Raw genomic sequence first — 25,422 nt, 5'->3', positions numbered from 1 at the left:
TCATTCTTAAAGTTGAGCCCATAAACTCCCTAAATATTCACTTATGGATAAAATACTTGTTGTGACTAACTATTTTAAAAATACTTGTGACTAACTATTTTACTGGACCTATCACGAATAAGCACAGAGACCCAAATGCGTGGCTCCAATTTAATAGTCTTCACAGAAAAACACAGGCAGGCTGAACCTGAACACGAACAAAGACAGAAGTCAAAAACCCCCAAAATGCACACAGACAAGAAGACACATAAAATACACGGAGCGAGTGTGATTACCTGAACACGAACAAAGACAATCTGGCAAGGACAGAGGAAACACACAGACACTAAATACTAACGAGGGCGGGAAGGACAAGTAGACACAGGTGGGACATGAGGGGCGGAGCAGGTAATCACACAGGCAAAGACACAGTGAGCAGGGTAGGGATCTGAAACGAGAAACCGGTAAGTGATACAAAATAAAACAGGAAGTGCTTGGAAAATAAGACTTAAGTGCCACCAGACATGACAGGACCCTTGCCAATATCATGAGACTGTTGTTGTTTTATTATTATCTGCTGTTGGATTATAGTCTGGCTTCAAAGGTCGATTGCATAGGCAACTCGTCAGCAATAAGTTTTTACTAAATCTACAGTGACCGTAGCCTTTAATGGTATGCATCGTTAAAATCTCAACAATCTTAGCTTTCCAATGGTGTTTATGTAGATAACTGGTACCTGTTAGTATGTCTGGTACTAACAGGTTATGAAGGCAGGAAGAAACGTACATATAAAGGAGAGTCATCAACGTAGAAGTGATGAATCTTAAAATTTAAATTTGGTTCATTTAAAGCAGACTGACTAACAAAATGTTATTTAAAAAAATAGAACAGTCAATCAATTCATTGTAATGCAATTTAATCCAAGTTCAAATTGTTTTTATTTTAAGATGGGCAACATCTTTAGCCAGATTATTGTATTTTCACTTTGATTCAGTCTCCAAAGTAAACCAAACTAAATTGTAGGGGACTATGTAAAACTGACTGTGAAATGCAAGGGATAAGTCAAGTTAAAATGTTGAATCAGTAAAGAAATTGATTAAAAACTAGTTAATAATAATGTCTGTTTAGCTTGAAAAATTAGAGGCACATTCATTATTAAAATATTTATTAAAATGCTTTGTCAAAATTACATATTTAATTGTTTCTGTAGCACCTTTTCTAGAAATTTTCCCCAGGAATAGTTTATTAGATGGGAGTCTAGCACTCAAGGACAAAAGGAACAAGATGGCTCTTCTTTAACTTTGTTGTGAAAAGTGACTCCAGAGAGTCGGTGCTTCAACTATATCATCTTCTAAGCAGTTGAGAATACTTCTAAACAACTTGATAGAAACTGGGTCAAGAGCACATGTTGCAGAACTTAGCTGTGTTCACTTCTTGTAATTAACAACTGTGGATGATGACAAAGTTGGAGATGGTTTTGATATAAGTGGGACACAGACAGCAGCAAAAGCCACAGTGCTATTCCTAATATAGTTTTCATTGTTTGTGTGGGTTTGTGCAAACAAACAAAAAACAAAAAAACACACTATATTTATTTTTGCAATGAAGATAACAGAAAAGCTTTATATTACCTCTATTAGCTGTCAGCTAATTCTAAGATAGGTTAGCATAATTACAGCAATGTTATTGCTAACCGACAGTGTAATAGTCTCTTTGCTAACTGAGCGGGACATGTATTATAAAAACGGAAGGTTTGCTTCACTCGATGGTACGAACTGGTCATTTATTGTGACGAGGCGTTCTTTAAGCTACAAATCAAATTCCCTGACCGCATCACAAACAAAGATCCCATTGTATATTCCACAGACAGAGAGTATCTCAAGCTAAGTTAGCACAACTTTAGCAATGCAATGTAAATGAAAAGCACTCTCGTTATTACACATGGCAGAGAGGTAAACTGAAACATGTTGAGTCATTGCTAATTTCATGTCATTATGAACTTACCTGTCGGCAAGTCTCGCTCAGCCCTTGTAATGTTGCAAGACTGTAGCTTTACTTCTGTACATTACAGCCGTGAGAACTGAGGATCGAATGGAGTCAGACCTCCATCTATTGGACTAATGACGCAAGGACATAATTCTGCATGACACTTAACAACATTTACTGTTTAGTGAGAAATTAAGAATAAATGGGCTTTGAATCAGCAAAATTACAGCCGATGATTAATTTCAAATGGGCCATATATTTCATCGGCCGTCCAATAAATCGGTCAGGCCCTAGTGATGTGTAATGACATCTTGTTATATGAAATGAACTCATGTAATATGTAATGAGGTCCTTTAATAGGTATTGAGGTTATGTAATATGTAATGAGGTCCTTTAATAAGTAGTGAGATTATGTAATATGTAATGATATCATGTAATATGGAATGATTACAACAACAACAACAACATATTGCACTACAGTGCACACCTTGCACTACATGGCAACACCTACTGGACTCCAACTGGACTCGCAGCAGTCTAACAGCACTTATCTATGATGTCCCCTACTGTTTTATTTCTTGCTTGTGTTGTTCTCACTCTCTGATGTAAGTCGCTTTGGAGAAAAGCGTCTGCTAAATGACAGTAGAAAAGAAAAATTACTCTAAAGGATGCGTAATGTCTGCGATGGACTGGCGAGCTGTCCAGGGTGTACCCTGCCTGTCGCCCAGGGCCAGCTGGGATGGGCTCCAGCTTCCCCGCGACCCTGAATTGTAATAAGCGGTTCAGAAAATGAATGAATGAATGATGCGTAATGTGTAATGACATCTTATAATCTATAATGATATCATTACAGATGTAATAAGATAATTTAATATGCAATGGCATAAAGTAATATGTAATGATTATAAAAACATCAAAATAATATTGCACTGCCTTTTTCATGCGAACACCTGCGTCCAACTGAACTCGAAGTTGTCTGATTCGCAGTTGTCTATGATGCCCTCTACTGTTTCATTTCTTGCTTGTGATGTTCTCACTCTCGGATGAAAGTCGCTTTTAAAAAAAGTGTCTGCTAAATGACTGTAGAATAGAAAAACGACTGTTGAATGATGTGTAGACATTGTAGACTGTGGCCTCACATCAAGAAGGTTGCTGGTTCGATCCTCGATTAGTTTAATTAGTTAGTCTAACTTGCCCATAGGTGTGAGCGTGAGTGGTTGTTTGTCTCTGTGTGGCCCTGCAATGGACTGGTGAGCTGTTCAGGATGTACCCTGCCTTTTAACCAAAGACTGCTGGGATGGGCTCCATCTTCCCCATGACCCTTAATCGGACTAAGCTGTTAGGATAATGAATTAATGAATGAATGAATTAATTAATTAATTAATTTTAAATATGAACTAACTTTTGTTTTGGTCCCTTTACACTCACAACAAATAGGAAAGAACAAAGAAGAATTTTCAAATCCAAAAACATGCAACAAAGCATTAAACCTCGGTATACCAGCTATACTGATGAATTTATCTTTAGATTTGGGCCACAGGTGTATGCTTAATATAAGAAACTATTTGAGTAAATTTACTGAAAAAACATTATCTATGCAGTGCTCTGATGCCTTTTAACATTAAAATACATTTTCTTCACCTAATAATTTTCTTTGCCATGAAGCGACGACTCATGAACCAAAATACAAACCAGAGATTCCTTTTTTCGATGTCAAAATGCCATCTTTGCCAGAGTTGTATTATAAATATACATCTCAACTTGCAGCTATCAGTGATGAACAAATGTTCTGTACTCTCAAATATATTGTTCACTTTACATTACTTCTGGCTTTTAACCATTTCATGCAAAGTGATCACTAAAGTGGACACCTATTTACAAGCTTCTTTCTTGCATATTCATGCATGAAGATTGTTTATTTGTAAATGAACCACTTCAGTGGATGTTAGTGAGTCAGTCAATACACTAACACTCACTGAAGAATAAATAAGTATCATATAATTGAACATACTTACATTGTAATTACCGAAGTTTACCTCAGTGATAAAAGGCTTAAAACAATGATACAGCTATATTTTTACAGAATATTTACATCATGTTATTATAATAACATTATTTTATAAATAATAAATAGAATATGTTTAAATAAAATAAATGCAAAGTAAAATGTCATTGATAAAAGTAATATTGCATGTGTCTGTAGAGGTAAAATACTGTATTTATGAAAATGTGGGGTTGTTTTTTATTAATGCATGCATGAAAGGGTTAAGATGCAGTGTGATAAATCTAAATGGCAACTTCATCCCATCCTCATTCTGCTTGTGGTTTTCTTTTTATTTGCATTATCACTCAGATATTCTGTGGTTTATGTCACATTGAAGGAAAAACTTCACTCTTAAATGGTTGTGTACTTTTTACAGAAAATAAGTTCTCATGAACAAAAGTCAAAGTCCCATTTCCCTGAAGGAGCTGTATCAAACTGTGTAAATAGACAGATGATCAGGATAAAACAACCCACTTGGCAAAAATTCAGGGTTTCCATGTAATTTATTTATCACCTAAAACACGCTGACTTGTACAACATCATCGGCAGATGGTGTGTGCTTAGACTTACTCAGAAGTCTGGAAATAAATGTAAGCATTGCCCTCACAGGAAAGCAGTCCCTCTCCAGTGTAACCTGGCCACTCATGTACTTCGCTAATGGTCTTTCCCTGGTGTAATAATGCACATGCTTATTGAATCTCCTTAATTATTTAGCTCCAAATTAGGAGAAAACCAGGGTCGAGAAAACCAGGGCACTATTTATAAAAACAGCCAGAACCAGCTGCAGCTTAATAAATATTAATGAACATAAACTATTTCACTGAACTGAATCCACAACATTTGTTTTCATTTCAGTGGCTTTGCTCGTGCTTCTTTTGCAATCACTGGAACAAGTGAATTATTTATTTAAACCCTGATGGTTTTATTGAATGAAAACACAGTGACTTTAGCATACGCTGCATAGAATAGTAAAAGCAGGTTGTGTTGACTCTGTGTAAAAGGTGGCGTTCATCTTTTCCACTAGAATCTTCTAGAATGAGCTCCTCATGAAGCTCTAATTAGTTTTATTGTGTATCTGTTTACATGCTGAGTGCTGTTTTGTTCTGTAATAATTAAAAATATGCCTATTGTTCAAACTTCAGAGATGCTGCAAGACGGTGACAACATGCTACCGCTTCAGCTTGCTGATTCTGTGTAAAACGTATTTTTTTTGTAACAGCTGAAGGCGCTCATGTGGAAGCTGAACTCCCTGCGGTTTGTGTAAATATCAAATTCTTTTCTTCCCACTGCTGACCTCTGTGCAGCTGTGGGCTCGCAGTGGGAACCCTGACTCATCCCAACCCGAGTGCTTTTAACTGAACATAACTGGATAGTTACAGTAAAGCTGGAAATGGTAGTGAGAGAGGTAAAAAGAGCCGACAGTAGCTTTGATATTTGCTTTGTAAAGAGTAAAGTGTCACTAACATCAAATGGTTATTTTGTGCAAGTTTTTAATCAGCAGCTACAGCACTTTAGCTCATTCCTGTAGGCTAACTGATAACCACAGTTAGCCTTTGTTACAAGTTTATTTTCCTGATATATGTTGATAATAAATTCACACTCAGTGCTGAAGTTTAAATGTAACAATACTAATAATACACATATGAGAGTTGTACCAGATTAACTAGCACTGCTAAACGCTAATAAGCATTATTTTAGCTAATTAGCTAAATTATATACCTAATTCTCTTGAAAACAAATTACATCTGTCAATGTATTTATTTATTTACTTAGATTTGAATACCTTTTATAACTTAGAGTTTATTAGAGTTGTATAAATAATGTATATGATTTGCATAAGAAGTTAAAATATTTAGATAAGTTTTTAAATTATCCAGAACTTCTGTGCTTACTGCAATTAGCCTATTAGCTCATTGACCCGGTCCAGATTCTGTTGGTTGTTTTACTTTACTGGAAGGAAAATTGTATGATTGTATTATTTTTTTTGTATGATATGATTGTATGATTTCAAAGCAAACTTATCTAAATAGCAGTGGGCCTCAATCACCAACATGTGGTAGGACAGTGTCGGACCTTTTTGTATGTCTCAAAATGACTGTAAAGGTCCATGAGAACAGTTTTTAGTCGCCTAAAGTGTGTAGATTGGTGTGTAAAATTAATGTGCATGTCATAGTCATAGTTCATAGTACTATATACTGTATCACAACAGCTAATGGAGATCAAAATAAATACAAGGAGGGCCATGTTTAGTGTGTAACATGGATGTTTAGTCACAATCCTGCAAGTTGTTCCAACACACTTCACTCAAATAAATCAGTCACTGTGCAGAGCTCCATTGGCTGTTGGATCCAGTTAATGTAAACCAGGTGTGTCAGAAAGATACATATAAAGCCTGGAGGACATCAGCCCCTCAGGACCAACTTTGGACACCCATGGAGTGAAAAACTGTTGAATTACTGACTGATTACACATTTTACAAAAAACCTAAAAAAAAAAAAAAGCAGCATTATGTAATTGTACAATTTTATAACTGGGACGACAAATTCATGTTTTTTCTTGCAAATGTTGTTGTTTAGCAGCATCCCGAGGATTAAAAATGCTTTTTTTCAATCCCAGCAGATTACAGGAGGATTTTGTATTCTGTCACCGTGTGCAACTGAATATTAACACGCTGGTTGATTTGAACGTGCACCATGACTGATTCATTAATTAACTATATATTAAACTAACTTTCACTCACTGGACAGGGTTTAGAGAAGAGACAGGATGCAAGACAGATGCCAAATTAGCCTTTGTTAGGGGCAGACTCAGTAAGGAAAGCTCCTAAAGTTCAGTAGTGGTGCATCAAAATGTTGGTGCTCTTGATTTATTTTAATATAAGAAAATGCTTTGCAAATTGCCAAAAGGGTTTTTTTTTAATCTGACAAAATTATGAAATGATTGTATGTTCATGAAGTGCACAACTGCACTACACAAATGCTCATTTTGTTCAAATATATTAGCACTGAAATGTACCTAAAATAAACTCCTGAGCGTTTCGAATGAGAAAATATTTGTGAATGGAACAGTCTTTGTATTAATATTTAAGTTGGATTTTATCACAAATTTTTCTTTTTAAGAACTGCAGGTGAATGAATCCCAGTTTTCTGTTTGTTGGTTGTTTGTCCATGCAACATATACATCAGTATAGTATAGTATAGTATAGTATAGTATAGTATAGTTTAGTATAGTTTAGTTTAGTTTAGTATAGTATAAATAGTCTTTGAATAATAGTTTTAAAATTCAGTCTCTAACTAACTAATAAGAAAATCAGGTGCATTTGAAAGAGAGATGTTCTTTAAAGAGAGCCATGATAGAGATTCACAAAAAGAAAAAGGGATGGCTTTTATCTACTGCTCCACAGGACAAGAGGCCTCTCACCATCTTTTCATGATTACTGCCATCCTCCAGCTTAATTTTACTCTGTGTCATGTTACAGCCTATTTCAGAAACTTTTCTGTCTCTGTTTCTCCTCTGTTTGACACTAATTTAAGCCAATAATTCTCTGGTGGAAGTAAAATACTGATGATCAGTTTGAAGTCATTGCAGCTCATTTTTTAGCTTTGAGTAGAGATAATAATATATTGTTTGGAGCATAATGAGAGATATTTCCCTGAGTTTTTTTCTGTCGGCTTCTCTTCTAGATGCCAAAGCCTGTCCGAGCGGAGAGTTCATGTGCGCCAATCGCAAATGCTTGGCCACTGTGAACGTGTGCGATGGCGATGATGACTGTGGAGACGGCAGCGACGAGCTCAAGTGTACCTCCTCTCTGACCTGCGGGCCCAACCATTTCCGATGCAACACTTCCGAGTGTGTGCCGCTCATGTGGAGCTGCGACGGAGACCCCGACTGCTCCGACAGCTCGGATGAAAGTCCGGAGCGCTGTGGCGGAGATGGAGTCCCGTACCTGACTAACCGCAGAGCCAACTGCACCTCCGCAGAATTTCGTTGTGCCAACGGAGAGTGTATTCGGCTGACCTGGAAGTGTGACGGAGATCCAGATTGTAAAGACAAGTCTGATGAGTCTGACTGCCGTGAGTTCCCCTTTTTTTCATCTTTATGTTTTCCCCACATTCATGCTCAGAGCATATGTACCATATGTAGCATATATACCATATGTACCATATGTAGTATATATACCATATGTACCATATGTAGTATATATACCATATGTACCATATGTAGCATATATACCATATGTACCATATGTAGTATATATACCATATGTACCATATGTAGTATATATACCATATGTACCATATGTAGCATATATACCATGTGTAGCATATGTACCATAAGTAGCATATGCAGCATATGCACCATATGTAGCATATGTACCATGTGTAGCATATGTACCATGTGTAGCATATATATCATATGTACCATATGTAGCATATATACCATATGTACCATATGTAGCATATATACCATATGTACCATATGTAGCATATATATCATATGTACCATATGTAGCATATATACCATATGTACCATATGTAGCATATGTACCATGTGTAGCATATGTACCATAAGTAGCATATGCAGCATATGCACCATATGTAGCATATGTACCATGTGTAGCATATGTACCATGTGTAGCATATGTACCATATGCAGCATATGTACCATATGCAGCATATGTACCAGGTGTAGTATATATACCATATGTACCATATGTAGCATATATACCATATGTAGCATATGTAGCATATATACCATATGTACCATATGTAGCATATATATCATATGTACCATATGTAGCATATATACCATATGTACCATATGTAGCATATATACCATATGTACCATATGTAGCATATATACCATATGTACCATATGTAGCATATGTACCATGTGTAGCATATGTACCAGAAGTAGCATATGCAGCATATGCACCATATGTAGCATATGTACCATGTGTAGCATATGTACCATGTGTAGCATATGTACCATATGCAGCATATGTACCATATGCAGCATATGTACCATGTGTAGCATATGTACCATGTGTAGCATATGTACCATGTGTAGCATATGTACCATGTGTAGCATATGTACCATGTGTAGCATATGTACCATATGCAGCATATGTACCATGTGTAGCATATGTACCATGTGTAGCATATGTACCATATGCAGCATATGTACTTTGTGTAGCATATGTACCATGTGTAGCATATGTACCATGTGTAGCATATGTACCATGTGTAGCAAATGTACCAAGTGTAGCAGATGTACCATAAGTAGCATATGTAGTATATGTACCATATATTGCCTGTTTTATCACTGCATATATGTAGCATATATGCAGTACCATAAGTAGCATATGTAGCCAATGTAGCATACGTACCATACGTAACTTCCTCTTCTGGTGTCTTCCTGTGACATTTAACACATTCCTACTCGGCCTGGATTACAGGTTGGCTATTTTTTTCTAGATAGGTTAGATGGAAAAATGTGTTTCTGTTGATCAACACTGCAGTGAAGATGCAGCTTTGTGATAAAACAGGTTCTCCTATTAGCTGGTCATGGATGGGAAAGCCCTGGAGCCGGTGTGTCTCTAAGCCATCGCGCGAACCCTGAAATTCTCCACGATTCATTATCAAGATGTGCAGCACACACATCAAACACACCTGCCAGGATGTGGGCTGTTGTGTAAGCTGCATTTAGAAAAGATTGATGGTTTCTTAGCCGACTGGATCTCTGCATTAGGAAGTGACCTGTTTATGCTTCAGCATCCCCGTCTCTGGTGAACTCCCACAGGAGGAAACAAAAGCCATTTGTCGACATGTTTCACACAGTTACTCGTCTGTCTTCATGAATATACAACGTGCATCTGTACGCTGCAGCAGATATTGACACATCTCTAGACTGATCTGTCAGATAGACAGAAACCCTGCGTGGAGACGCCCATCCTGCTGTATCGCTATGTGCATGTATTTGTACACATGGGTGTCCAGCCACTCCGTCTCCGTTTCTTCCCTCTGTTCTGTTCATCTCTGCGATAACACTAAATCACACCTCCCTCTGTCATATATATTGGTTTTTTAGAGGGGTTTAGAGGGGAGATACACGAGTAGAGAGGCACTGTTGATGAAATGCTTGTCTGTGCTTGGGATATTAATGAAATCTGGTGTGGCCTCATGCAGCCTCCCTATATTGGAAATCCTTCATCACACACCCTCCGGCTGATGCTTTTCCATCCAAGGCAAACGGTGATGTAACACAGATGAAGCATACTGTAATTGCTGATTAATGTTGTTGGTTTTCATGCATGTTTCTACTAAGTGGCTTCTTTGCAGTTTCTGCTTTTTATCTTGGAGGTGTGCAGTGACAAAGTGTCGGGTTAAAATGGAGCATTACTGGAAGTCAGTCGGGGCTCCTTGTTCATTCTGCAGCGATTAAAGGGGATTTAAAAGGGGGATTTTTCTTGTCTGTGCTTCTTACAGCTCTGCTGACGTGTCGTCCTGATGAGTTCCAGTGCGGTGATGGTTCGTGCATCCATGGAACCAAGCAGTGTAACAAGGTCCATGACTGTCCGGACCACAGCGATGAATCGGGCTGCGTTAATGGTGGGTTCCTCTTCTTCTGCAAGCCTGTCTGTCAGGATACGTCCTCTTCTCTGTCTGGTCATCCTCATCCTCTCTACATGTGCTTCATTCTTTGCTGCATGGAGTATTTTTCTGGTAACCGGAGAGGACTGTTTGTACATAAGTCTGACTGAACAGACTGATGCAATGCCGTGTCAGAGGATCAGCAGCAGCTAAACAAAAGCATTTGGAAAAGACCACATAAAAAAAGCTTGTTGTCACTAATACTGACTGTAAATGTTGAACAAACCCGCCGTTACATGATGCAAAAATAGGCAAAAATTAATTAATAATGAGTAAAGAGTAAATGAGTTAAGTCTAGAAGATTTCAGCGTCATCAGAGGAGGGAGAGTATGACAAAGTAAGTTTAACAAACCTCACATATCCGTTTGTTACCTACGTTGACTTACCCAGACAGTCAGGATCCTGGTAACTGATACAACCAGGCTGGTTATTAACTCGGTAACATAACCCAGTTAGCGCTCACATGAAAGGGGCGGAGTTTACAGCATCTGACCAATCAGAAACATGGAGAAATCATGTGGAGCAGCTTCGTTACCATGGAGGAGCAGATTTGTCATGAATATGTAGAGTTTACACACATCATACTGACCGAAAGCAAAACTGTTGCCAACAGCGAACGTGAGGAAGGAGCTCTGGCAGAAAACAGATGATATAATGTGTAAATCCAGCAGATTAAATGATATTATTCCATGGAAAATACAAGCAGACGGTACTCTGATCTGCAATGCAACCAGCGTTGTGCTAGTCACTGAAAACATGTAATTAGTGAGTCTGCAAGGTGCCATATATATATATATATATATATATATATATATATATATATATATATATATATATATATGTGTGTGTGTGTGTGGGGGCAGGGGCGAGCCGGTTTAGACAGCAGCAGTAACCTGTGGGCATTAGTTTTTCTTGCACTCACATTTCCTGGTTTGCATTCAGGGGTTTTTGTTTCATGTGGGCAGCTGTGAGAGAAACATGACGGCTTCACAAAGGGAGCAGAGGAAGTCCAAGTCAGCAGCCTAAACGTTGGATTTTACTTTGAAGGGAAAAGCAGAGATCAACACAAGCTGTTGGTTAACTCTGCAATGCACACGTTGCGTACTGCAATAACACAACTAACGTTACTGCCCACCTAGCAAGACACCATCCTAAGGTAAATACGAAGCCAATAGCCAAACGTACGGCATCAGCAAGCCAACAGAAACTCAAACCAGCACATGTATATGCAGTTAAAGCTTTTATAAGTAAAAGTTCAAACAGCTGGTTCAGATATGTTGCTGCTGAATTAATCTTAAAAACTGAAATGGTCGATTTTTTTATTTTGGAAATCTGACTCATGATATAGTCTGTGAACTTGGTCATCATGCAACTTTATCACACGTTGATGTTTGAAAACAAAATAAAAATCAACAATTTGGAGAATTGCAATTTAAGTCGAATCAGCACTCAAATAAAAATAGTTAATTTAACTGCGAGAAAAGCATTTTGTCCAAGCTCTATTTACTCCCGTTAAGTCGTGAACCAGTTTCATAGTAAAGAAAAAACCAGGGTTAACCCTGAAGTTTGTCCATCCTCATCATACGGGCCTCAGATCATTATGCTGCATGTTTATCTTGTAATCAGGAGTTGTTACATCTTACTGTGCTCACACAAGAGATGTAAGACTTAAACCCCAACTCATCCGACAGACCTCTATTAAGCAGCTCCAGCTGCTCTTTGTAATACATTCACTCGGTTTAATATTTGCTATGATATGAGCAGCTTCAGCCTCTTTGTCATCTAGGTGCTGCAGACATGCAGCTAACATGCAAGGTTCACGTGTGCACATGCACCTATTTAGCTTTATTCCAAAATATGTGAACGTTGCATCTGTGGCATCAAGTTCACAAATAACTGACTGCCAAAATTAGCCATCTCCAAGTGTGTGTGTGTGTGTGTGTGTGTGTGTGTGTGTGTGTGTGTGTGTGTGTGTGTGTGTTGCTCTTTAAGCCAGTGAAAAATATCTTAAAACAAGTGGTGAAACACCTAAAAACCCTCCAAACTAGTCCATTAATGCTTCTTTTAGTGTTTATTTCCTAATTAGTGAGAAAAGATCTTAAAACAAAAGCAACTAAAGAAGCTTATTCTTCTGAATTCCAGAATTATTTTTTGTCAAGATTGAGGCAAAGCGTTACCACTGAAAGAAATTAATCATAATAATGAAATGAATTTAGTCATCACTCTTTAAGGCAGCCAAAGCGCATCATAAAGAATCCATTCTCCAGTCTTGTACTGGTGGTATTCAGCTTTATGTGTAGCTGAGTCAGAAGAAATAATTCTGCTTGTTAATTTATCTTAAATATCTATTTGGCTGTATTTAAGACTTTCAGACTTTTTCTCTTTCTCTCTCTTTTTCTCTCTACAAGGTGTTTTTCTGTTTTCTCTTCTTCTCCGTTCTCTTTCCGTCCCTCTTCTGTCCTCTCCGGTCCAGTAATACAAACTTTGTAATACAAACAATTATGTAAAATAAATAGAAAAATAAAATAAGAATCCAGAATATCAAGGTGAGGATTATATCTATGATGCTTCCCTTGGCAAAATAAATTTGCCCAGCAGAACACAGCATACAGAAAATCCTTCTGCTTGTTTAGATGCTGGACAAGACAAAAAAAAAACAAAAAAAAAAAAACAGATTTTCAGACTTAGACACTTTCTGTAGTTCACAAACACATGATGCACTAAATGCCGGTACCCCTCCCCCACATTTATTGACAAAACAATCCGTGACCACCTCCTCACAGCAGAGACGTGCACACGGAAAGAATAAATTCCACATCTTTATTGCCACCCCTTTCCAGAAGTCACATATTTTTAGTAAAAACGAAAAGCTAATAATGAATTTGCATCTGTGGTTCTTCACCGGCTTCCATATGAGCTGCAGATGTATGCTTGTAAGATGTGTATTGTGGTTTATTACTGACAGACAGATATTCCCACTACAGTTGCAACGTAGATCCAGAAGGGAACACAAAGATACGTTAATTACCTTATGCTGCTTTTCCATTACATAGTACCGTAGAACTGATTATATGCTTTGCTTTCTGTTACTTACATTAACATCTCACTGTGGGTGGAGGCAGGTGTGCTGCAGCAGCTCAGACAAGACACGCAACGCCACTCTGTGTGTGTCTACATTGCACTGATTCTGCAGATGCTTTTATCTAACAGTGAGGGGGACGAGCGATAATTGTACTGAATGAGTTTTCAAAAGGCTTTTAGTTCAGAGGAGTTTAAATATCTGCTACCTCTTATCATCACTGAGAGCTGCAGAACTCGGCTCTGTTGGCAGAAAAACAACAATCTAAAATTGTATTTTTATTAGTCTTTCGCACAGTCTGCCATCCATTTACACAAATATCAGAACTTATGCTGTAAATTTTCAAATGGCTTCATAGCTGTGTGTGTGCAGCTGTAAAGTTGTTTACAACCTCAGCCAATCAACACTCTGCAGTGTTTAACGTCACTGCTTGGAACCACAGTTGAGCTAGTGCTGAAAAAGTATTGCATAATATTTTTCCACTTCAGAGAAAAACCAATAAAAACTGATCATGATCAAAGCAGCATTATAAGGACATATTACCACCAAGCACGCCACCTTGCTGCAGCTTTTAGCCATGTTTACATGCACCAGGTTTCAGTCTCAGTCCAACTTGTGCTGTTATTCCAATCATAACATGCAGGTATGTGCATTGCATGTTTGAACAGAATAAATCATTTTGACATGTGCAGCGGCCTGTGTCATAGACTGTAAGTAGTATTCAGCATCCTGGATCCATTGGTTTCCCAAATCCCAAACCAGGCTGAGAAGAAGCGACTGCATAAAGCCTGGTGTAAATCATCCTATGACTATCTTCATGACTGTCTTCATAACACCATAACAGAGTAGGGCTGCATTCGCATCAGGATAGTCCACCAGACTCTGTCCAATTAGGGACTCGGTGCAGTTGCAGGGGGTGTATCCATCCGGTTGCACTTTGGTCAAACGAGCCAAACCATTAGAATAACATATCCCCATTCTCACCAAAGGGGGCGCTGCACAAGTATTTCGCAAATGAGAGAAAAAGACCCGCATGAAGAAGAAAATTTGTTCAGAGCTGTGATATATTTTCATCTGACCATATATCTGTTAGTGCTTTCTCTAGCCATCTCTAGAGACTCCTTTTGTTTGTTGTGGTATCGTTAGTCTACAATTCCCCACATTTACCCACAATGCAATATGATGCCAAATGCAGGAAGTGACTTGTTTTAGTGACTTTGTAGTCCATTTCCCGTATTTGGTTTGCTTAAAACGGGCTGAGACCTGTGTTTGTTGACGGACCAAGCCGGATTGCTTGTTCCAAATCAGAATTCCTTTGGCGCGTTCACAGCTTCCCAAGCGAAGTGGACTTTCCGAGCAAACGGACTCGGATTCGGATCAGAAAGGCTGATGTGAATGCGTCCTAACTGAGCTGACATGGAACAGTTGCTGCTCCTTAAAAGGAACCTTAAATTTTCATCTCACTGTGTTAATAACCTGTTATTAAATTAATTTTACTGATAAACAGGATTCGAGAAAATCTTTACAAGTTAAGTGATCTGGGTCCAGGATAAGACTTAAATAAGAGGAAACCACTGATGGCAGCAGATGGTCATCGACAAGTCCACAAAGTTATGAATGAGAATGCCGGGAGGATTTCTAAATACAGAGAAATCAGACTCATTCAAGTGATGACGATGGAAATTGTCTTTACAAGGTTTGACTTGAATTTCCCCATAAAGAGGAGCTTCAAACAATCCAGCATTGAGTGGCTGTGGGCTGGTAAAGCTGGACTCTATCAGCCACGTATGTGAGGGAGCGCGCTCGCACAGTTAAATACAGCCTTGACAGAGGCAGCCTCAGATCTAGCCAGGCTGCCCTCTCGTTGTAGACGCGCGTTGACTTGAATAAACTCTCACCAAATGTAGAAACTTGTAAATCCAGGTTAAAAACATTTGTTTTCTCATGCGCCTATACATAACTTCTGCACAGTAACTTTGAATTAATTCTGCTTTTAATTATTTTAATATAATTTATGATTTTATTGTGATTTTGCTATTTGTATTTTCTTTTATGCTTTTTTTCTGTAATGCTTTTAATGTTTTATGTAAAGCACTTTGAATGGTCTTGTACATGAAAGGTGCTGTACAAATAAACTTGCCTTGCCTTGTAATCATCTGTTATTGTAATAAAATTAATCCAATTGGCCAAGCTGTTCATGCGGCTTGTTTCTGATGGTGAAGCATGTGGATCTTCCTCTTTGCACCAGGACAAAGGTCCATGCTGGATGGTTTGCCTTTTGTGCCTCCTTTTTACTTTAACCTCCTTCTGAAGAAGTAAATTCCAGTTTATTAACATTGGACTTTACACTGCATGGCTATAAATGACATAAAGAAGCCTCATGTTGACCATTTCTAGAGGTAGTGTGACTTCTTTGAGCTCCGAGATGTCCAGGATGGACCATTGCTTGGCGTAAACATGTATGTTATGTATATGTATTATAATCAGACCAATCAGGATTCAAGACATTTTTTGGACTAAATAGATGCCTTGTCCTTCAGACCAAAGACTAAAAGCACCATCCAGACTGTTAAAAATCCAAAATCCAGACTCTATGATAATCTAGGGTTGTACCAGAACCCTTTGAAAAAATTTTTTTCATTCCCATTCCGCTCTCTGACTCAGTTACGCATTGCAAACAATTGTCTTCTCCCAAAGTTTACAACAAACCGCTGATGTGTGCTTTGATTGTTTGTTACAGCCACCAAGTGTGAAGGACCGCTGAAGTTCCAGTGTAGGAATGGAGAGTGCATCAACAGCTCCAAGGTGTGTGACTCGGTCAAGGACTGCAAGGACCGATCGGATGAGCCCAAAAAAGAATGTGGTAAGACGGCTTTTTCTGCAGACAGCGAGGCGACTCTAATCTTATATCAGGAGTTAAAAATGGCTGATCAGTACAAGTTGAGATGCTGACAGATGAAGAGTTTTTCTTTGTTTCTCTGTTGTGTGAAATGAAGTCGAGCTCATTGCCTCTCACTTGTCCATCAAAAGAGCACATATAGAAATACCATCCATGAATTCAGGCAGCTAATGTAGTACCATAATAATGACCTTCCTCCTATTAACATTTCAAAGGATGTGAAGGCCTACTCAGATAATCACTTGCCTCCATTAGTCAGAACAAGATGTTATAAGTACCATCACACAGGAGAAAAGTCCTCTTCTGCTCTGTTAAACTGTCTTTCAAGCCCGTTTCAGACACGAGATATTGAGCATTAACGGCTTCATCACACCAATAAAGAGATGGTATTCAACCGTTTTGACTTTTCGTGACGACTCATTCAAACAATTTTTCCCGAGTGATGGAGGGAGCCCGCAGGATGTTTGTTCTGTCTTGTTCTGTCTGAGGATGTTATTGACCTGAGTTCAGGTAAACAACATTTATGCTCAACACTGATGGACGGAAATGCAGATGGACGGACAGTTTGGTCCATGTCCTGGGCCAGTTACACCCGTAATTTGATCTGTTTTTAAGGAGTTCAGCTATCCGTCACTTGACGCAGAAAATGAAGCAATAACCAGGGGCAGTGTTGAGGTTGTATAGCCTACACGCATTTTGCGAAAATGAAGGAACAGGAAAGAGACGATGCCGAAAGTGCCAAATAAAATGTACCCAAAAAAGACACAAAGAGGAAGTTGAGAACAATAAAAAAAAAAACATAGTGGTTGTATTCTTCCACTTGTTCTGGTGTTTTGGACAGTTGTTAACAACCTCATAGCATGGAAGTGAACTGTGAACTCAACACTGCCCCCTAGTGGATAAACTGACTTCACAACTATGGCAACGTAAAAGACGCATGGAAGTGTGAGAACGGCGGTGTGTGAAGATGTTTGATCACTCCTCTTTAGTTACGAAAAGGAACATAAATAGGCCTTTAGAATAAACCCAGGTGGTAGCTGTAAAATGAGATGAACAGATGAATTATGAAGAAGGACAAGAAAGACTACAGTCTGGGTAAGGGAGGAGGGAGGAGGTGGGGGAGATAGAGGGATGGGTGTGGGGGGTTGTGAGAGAGGTGATGATATATGAATTAGGAAGAGAGGAAATGGATGGATGGATGGATAAAGGAAGAAGATTACTGATGAGAGAGGGAAGTGGGATAGATGTGAGGGAGGAAAGAATAGATGATGGTTGAGCGAAGGGAGGAATGATGAAAGGATGAATGTATGAGGAAAGGTAAAGTTAGTTATGTGGGAGGGAGGGTCGCTGAGTGAGAGGAGGATCGATGGATGGGTGAAACAATGACAGAGGAAAAGAGAGGGAGGATGAATGGGTGAGAGAGTGACCTACGATGGAGAGATGAATGGATTACAGATAGAAGGAGGGATAGGTGGGGGGGGTGGATAGATGAATGAAGGGCAGGGGAGGAGGGATGGATGAAAAGATAAAGGAGGGAGAGGATTCAATGTGAGAGAAGATGGGAGGTCGGTGGGATGAGAGGATGAATGTGAAAGATTAGTGAGAGAGGATAGATGGAGGGGATGGAAGAACGCATGATGGATGAGTGAAAGGAGGAATGATGAAAGGATGAATGATCAATGGATGAAAGAGGAAAGGATGGATTAGTAAGAGAGAAAAGGAAAGATGGATAAAAGAATACATTAATGAAAATGGGAAGAATGGATGATGTGCGAAAGATGGAAGGATCGGTAAGAAAGGGGGGATGTTGGATGTGAGTAAAGAGGATGAGGAGTGGTGTAGTCCAGGGTATACGTGGGTATACGGAGTATACCCACTTCTTTTTCAGTCAGCATTGAGAATACCCACTTCTAAACCCCCTGTGATGCTGCTTTCACAGTTCCAAACGTCGCTACACATGTAGCGACGTCACCCAGCAGCTCAGACAAGGTTACCAGTATGCTACACTGGTCCACTTAGCCATCAGCTGCATTAACCTCAACATAGACATAGACATAATAAAGCTATATGTATATATGTCTATGAGTCTGTCTCTCCTTAGTCTGTGTGCCTGTACTGGTTTAGTCCTTTCATAACTCTTCCTCCCTGAAACTGAAGAGCAGAAATTGTGTGACAATGAGAAAATATACTTTTTTAAGTAGACTAAATCGAGTCTTATGTAACTTTTTCTTAAACAGCGTTTTTCTGGGCTACTTTTTTTCTATTTTTAAAACACGAACAAAAAAAATGAGAGTATACCCACTTCTTGATGGACCACTACTTGTGGACTTGGTCCTATTCCAAGCTGTAACCTCCAGCGGTTAAAAGTGAAGCCTATCCAGAAGTACCAGGAACTGCAGTCCCCCCTTCATCCACTAGGGGCTCCAAAACAGAGCAAATCCCCATAGACTCCCATGTTAAAAAGACCAACTTCACAGCAGAAATAAACATGTTTACAGCCTGGTTCAAACATCCATTTTAGGTTTAGTAGGTCAGGTTTACCTTCATGACAACTGTAGGGGAAGTGATTTTTTTTTTTTTTTTATATATCTCGTCTCTTTAAAAATAAAAAGTTTAATCTAAAAATTTGACATAATTAGGGGTGTGTCCTTTTGATTGACAGGTACCTGATATACTGCTGCAACACAACACAGCACAACAGCAGGTTGTAGTCGGTTAACAGCATGATTTCGCTTTAGCCCGCCTACCTTTGTTAGCTAGTTAGCTCCTGTTAGCTTCATTAGCTGTTAGCTACAGGCAGATCTGAGTTTGATAGATATCAATCATCCTCCCCTACACCCCCTGGCTCCCTCTCAGGTCCACCTCTTCGCCCAGTTTTGTACCTTCCGGGTGACACAGCTCACGTGACGGTGCCAACATGGCACCGTAGTATTCTCTGTTATCATTTATTCATAATATTATAGTTACAAAAAGTCCTGAAATGATTTACAGGAAATTGTCATTTTTTTCTGTTATTGCACGAGACAAATAAGTGGGATGAGGCGTGCTCTGCCTCTAGGCAAAACAAATCAGTTTCAGCGGGCAGTGTTTCATCAAGCTGCGGTTGCTTGGAATGGATTGGCAGGATTTCTGTTCCTGGAAAATAATACAAAAATAAAAGAAACTATTTTTATTTACGATGCAGACATGACAATGATCTAGGGTAGATAATATTGAAGTATGTTTAGTTATTTTATTAGAGCTATTTTGTGAATGATTAGTAATGTTTTTTCTTTGTTTTTTTTTTCCTCTTTTATTTGGTTTTTTTCCTCTTTTTTATTGAGCTGTTGTATTCTATGTTTTGTTTGTATGTTTATGGGTGATTTTGGGTGTGCATGGTGTATAAAATTGTTTATATAAATTGTAATGTCATATATAGGAGACCCCAGGAGGAATAGCTACTGATATTTCAGTGGCTAATGGGGATCTTAATAAATGAAATGAAATGGCGACGGTAGGAACCGCCCAATGAGCTTCAATCAGTTCTTCAGAAACCTACGGCTGACGTCACGGAGGCTCCGTCCATCTTTCACATACAGTCTATTAGGGGTGGGAAAATCTAATCGAGAATCGGGATTTTTTTTGCTTCACAATTTTAAAATCAATTTTTTAACAAAAATTGATTGTATTTTAAATAAATAAAAATAATCAATTATAATTTTTTTTGTCATTTTTATTGTTTTTATTGATCTTTCTACTTGTCTTCTTGGGTATTATAGCAGCAGAATTATGGTTTTTTCCTCATTGAAATCAAGAAAAATGAAGTTTTGTTCATTTATTTTGTTTTTAATCTACAAAAATCAGCAATTTCGAAGAATTGTGAGAATCGCAATTTAAATCGAATCGGCACCCAAAAAATCGGAATCGAATCGAATCGGGACAAAAGCATATCGTCACAGCCCTACAGTCTACGGTTCAGACATTCAGCTGATAAACAGAGAGACATCTGAAAAGGTCTGTAATGTCTCCACACACCTTCATCTCCCATATTTTCAGTGTGAGGGATGAAAGTTGCATCTGAGCTGAAAGACAAAAGTCTGTATGTTTAGAAAATTAAAAGCCTCATCATGAAAGATTTTCTCAAAGGAAGCTGAACCTGAGTGACAGCTGGCAGAGAAAGTGACCTCTCCTAGGGAAGCAAATCAGACTGCAGGTGCTCCCTCCTCATCCTCCATTTCTTCCTCCGTTAGCATCTTGTTCTCAGCTCATTAAAACCATGTCCACACACACACACACACACACACACCTCACTCATCTCTCTGCTTGCTCAGCCGTTTCCTCGCAAGATGTTCCCCACCTAAAACACACAGACCCTGTCGCACTCCCATCCGCACGGAAACGTTGGCGTTCAGAGAAATTTCCTGCCTTTCATCTGAGATATTAAAGACGATGTAATTGTTTCTGCGCTCCGGCAAATGTTTTCCTGTCTCATCAGAAGTAATGACATATCACCGCAGCATTCAGCGCTTAATGTTGCACCATTACTTCCACTGAGACCGAGGCTGTAAATAGGTCCAGAGTGAGATACTATGGGGACGGAAAGACAGGACAGATTTAGGTGCAGCGGGGAAGAAGAGATGCGATGTTTGTTGGCCCATGGGAAAAAGGAAAGTGGCCTTTAAATCAGACCTGTCCTTGGAAGCTGTCTGGAGACGAACTGTCCATGTTTTCTTTTTTCTCGAGGTCTCTCCCAAGGCTTCCTTCCTTCCCCACCCTTGTCCCTCACTAAGAGACAGAAATGAACAAGTCCTTGGTCACAGCTTCATCTTGGTCTTTTCGTCTCCCTGCAGTTCATGTAGACTTGAGTAGAAAGAGAAACGCCAGTGGCAGATTGCTGTCACTCATCCAGCTGCATATTAGATGGGAATTTAATGTTGCCTGCAGTGCTCAGTCTGCGGCTGGAGCCCATCGCAAAGATTAAAAGCTCCACATAAAATGCACCTGCCGTCAGTTTGTTTACTTGTAGCAATAAAGAGTATAAACTTGTAGCTAACCATCCGACGATTGTGCACCTCTCCGTCAGCTCGACAGTTTCTCTTTCAGCTCATTGTTCTGATTCTTCATTCGTTATCACCTGCCTCATGAGATCATGTTAAGCTGCTAGAAGCTATTTATTTCTTTGTTCTAGCAAAATATGTCCTTGCAAACATTCTATTGTAGTTTTTTAGCTTCCTAGACCACAGTAATCCTAAATGCTTCAACAGAAGACAACTAGGCTACATAGAGAAGTTGAATTTAAGCAGAAAACCCAGAATTAACACCCAGCTGATAATAAAGTCTGTAATACAGACGAAGTTCTTTTCTGAGTTTTACCAACCACAAAAAGAAGCTCAATTAAGAGTTTTTACATCAAATTTAACCAGTATAAACAGATTTTATATGGGCTAAAAGAAGCTGCTTTAAGCCTGTGCTGTTGCACGTAGCAGTAGGTTGTCAGTGTTGTTCGGAAGATAACTTATTTGTCCAGTCAAAGGGACAGGCTTGTGTTTCTGATAATCACAACTTTCTGAAATAGTTTATTTAAGACTTTTAACTGAGCCACTGATGTTTTTCCCAAATGGGCACATCAGTTTTCCTGATGGCAGGAGAATAGAAAAGGAAAACTTGATCTAATTTTTTTTTATTATTCAAGTTACTGCTTTCCGTCCCAGAACCTCTATCTCCTCCTCCACCTTTTATCCACAGAAGTGTGTTTCTGAAGTTGTGTCCACATTTGTAGCCCCAACAACTACAACGTTTATAAAAAGTAGCACGCACACACCCAGGGGTTGTGTTTCCATGGAGGCTGGAAGGGATTAAATATCATTAGATCATCAGATTCATATCTGATAAGCATATATGTTTCTGCTGATCAGGTAATGATCAACTAATAGTAATAATCAATAGTGGGTAATGAGGAGACCACAGTATGGATCAAAATATTATCATCTGATATTATAAAATATATGAAGCCTTTTTATCCTCAAAGAAAAGTCTGTAGGTTACTTTAATAAAACAAACAACCCAACCATCATATATATATATATATATATATATATATATATATATATATATATATATATAGTTGTTTTACTGAAGCAGCCACAGCCACAGCCACTAAACTGAAGACACATTTCTTAGCATGTTTCTTTGGTTCATGTGATGGGGCGGAACAGAAAAGGTTTGGGAACTTGCTATGTGCCACCTTCATTTATTTTTCCTCCTTCCTCCTTGGGAGGAAGTACGTGGAGAGAACCCAGGCATGCACCGGGATGTAAACTCCACACAGAAAGGCCTCTCTAGATCTTCTTCCTCCCCCCAGCCGAGGATGGAAGCAGCAACCTTCTTGCTGTGAGGCCACAGTTCTAACCACTACCCCACTGTGCAATCCCGTCCAGTTATTTCAGAGTTACATATCTTAACAAATTTTGCTTTACAGAGCAGACAAAAGTATTCAGATAGATGCTGCGTTTGCATTTTATTTATAGATCTGCAGTTTGCAAACTGAGGCTTAAAAATCACCGTGCACAAAGAAACTCATTGTTTCATTCTGTCATTGTTGTGTGTTTTTTTGTAACTTAGTTTAAGAAAAGAAGTTTTTAGCATTCAAATTTTATGCTCTTTTTCACTTGTTTGAACAACTTTCAAAAACACTGATGGATGGGGAAAAACGCTCTTTAATTTATAGAAATGTTTTTGGATTAGAATAATTTTTTGAGAGAAATGTCATGCTTTTTTGCTGTTTACTCTTATTTCTGCAGCTTCATAGCAAATTACATAAAGAGATAAAATAGATTTTTAAAAAAAGAAACTTATGTTGCAGCTTTTAGCCGAAGCTGCTGCTAAATCAGGTATTTTAGGCCAAACATTCCTGCAAAATCCAGGAGGGGCTGACCAACATATCAACTTAAATCAGCTTTTATTATCATTTTTGTAAGCATGATCATTATTTCTCATAATCCATGCACAGACTGGCCCCACGGTGAGGAGCGCTGCAGATACGTTGGCTATAAAACCAGAACTGTTCAAGCGTTTTGTTGTGTTTGTTGCTGAAATATTCAGTTAATGCAGCTTCATCTTGACACCAGTGAATGTTTAGCTGATGCAGCACTCTGCTTCGACTGAGTTGTTCACTTACACACACACACACACACACACACACACACACACACACACACACACACACACACAAGCTCAGCTTCCAGTGGCTGATGATGTAAAGCTCACCGGTTATTGACAAGTGTGTGTCACAAGACTGGGACATTTACTGTTGAGAATTAAAGTGGAACTATTATGTGCATTTCAGGCTAATTTATTTTTATTTCTGAGACCAGAAGGGCTGGGATTGATCGAGTTATTGTCACAAATCGCTTTATTTACTTCAGACCGACCCTCTCCGTAGGCTGTCAGATCAGCCTGTGGGCAAAACCAGTGGATTGAGACTCTTCCGCATTAAGCCCCGCCTCCCGCCACTGCACTACATCGGGAGCGCGCACCACATCTGCTTTTGCCGTCATTGTAATATCTCATAAACAGAAGGATTAGGCTCATATGAACTCAATAAAAAAACAAAATACCATGTCAACACATAGCATACAGCCCTACATGTTGGAACCTGAATCAGAGCCTGAAAACGAAGTGGAAAACAGCAACCCACAGCAACGAATGCAGCAGGATGTCTCTCTTTGGTAAACTCACCAGGAAATAACTTTATCCCATGTTTTCCACCCGCCTGATGTATTTGTACATGCCCTTGTTAACCAGTAGAAGGTAACCAATCACCGAACCTTATCCCCCGGGACGTCACAAGGATTTCCAAGTAGAAAAAACTCTCTAAAACGACGTTGTTCGTTGCCATGGAAACCGAACGGAGAGAGTGCTGGAACTCAAACTCAAACTCAAACATGCGTTTAGGTGATAAAAAAAACAGTGCCGTTCACATGTCTGATGAGGATTCAACACTGTTACACTGTAGAAAGATCAGAAAACTCCAAATACCATAATAGCACCACTTTAAGCACTTTGTTATGGAGGAGTGTGTTTTCACAGCGAGTTTAATCCCATTTTTCTTCATCAATACTTTCCAGTTGTTCGTCATTCATTTTGCAGTTTTGCTCGAGGTGCGTCCAAAAGAACAAAGTTCCATATTTTTCTCTGTACTGTTAGTCTCTGTTTGATTTGTCTGTCAGGTAAACAAGTATTAAAAGAGTCTCTTCAAAAGGGAGGCGTCTTACAGCCACTAGCTTATGTGTCAGTGCCAAAGGACTTAAGAGTAAGCGTAAAAATGTTACTAAAAAAAGGAAAGACAGGCCTCTTAACCACAATACTCATCCTAAAAGGCAGAGTGAGCAGAGTAAAGCCACGCTGAAAGTTCAAGTAGGAAAAGCAGTTCATTAAAACCCAGTTCCTTCTAAACTGTCCCATTAAACAGAGTCCACTGCTGCTGGTTGGAGTGGGTCCCTGGACGACTCTTCTTGTCTCACTTCTTCCTTGTCCTGCGGCGCCTTGTTTCCAGCCCTCCTGCAGGGAAGAGCATACATACGGCAGTCCACTATTCCAAGGAGGGAGTCCTCAATCTCCCCACCTGGTCCCGCAGCCGGCCTACCGCTCAAGGTCCGCAAATATTGTCCTATACTCACTTCTCCTGGGCCCGTGTGGAGAGTCCTGTGTCCCAGGGATGAGTAGCTGAAACCCAGAAGGACTGCCGCGCTTCAGGTTCCTGGTCCTGACGAGTCCCTGGTGCTCGGTTCTGTTCCCTTTTGTC

The 25,422-nt window shown here is 39.2% G+C and overlaps 1 protein-coding gene across 1 annotated transcript in view; it reads left to right on the top strand.

Moving 5' to 3' along the window:
• The window catches only part of LOC306758614 (low-density lipoprotein receptor-related protein 8-like), a gene marked incomplete at both ends in the record, with an annotated part of 151,037 nt that overhangs the window by 91,189 nt on the left and 34,426 nt on the right, over positions 1-25,422 (top strand). The window contains 3 exons of the mRNA XM_079243948.1: positions 7,693-8,082; positions 10,498-10,620; positions 16,482-16,604. Of these exons, the coding sequence (XP_079100074.1) occupies positions 7,693-8,082; positions 10,498-10,620; positions 16,482-16,604 (636 nt within the window). The remainder of the gene's footprint in view (positions 1-7,692; positions 8,083-10,497; positions 10,621-16,481; positions 16,605-25,422) is intronic.

The sequence above is a fragment of the Telmatherina bonti genome, assembly GCF_933228915.1.
Source record: "Telmatherina bonti genome assembly, chromosome: 7".
Classification (NCBI taxonomy): Eukaryota; Metazoa; Chordata; class Actinopteri; order Atheriniformes; family Telmatherinidae; genus Telmatherina; species Telmatherina bonti.
The sequence above is the reverse complement of the archived record's forward strand: the minus strand, read 5'-3'. Positions and strand labels throughout refer to the sequence as shown.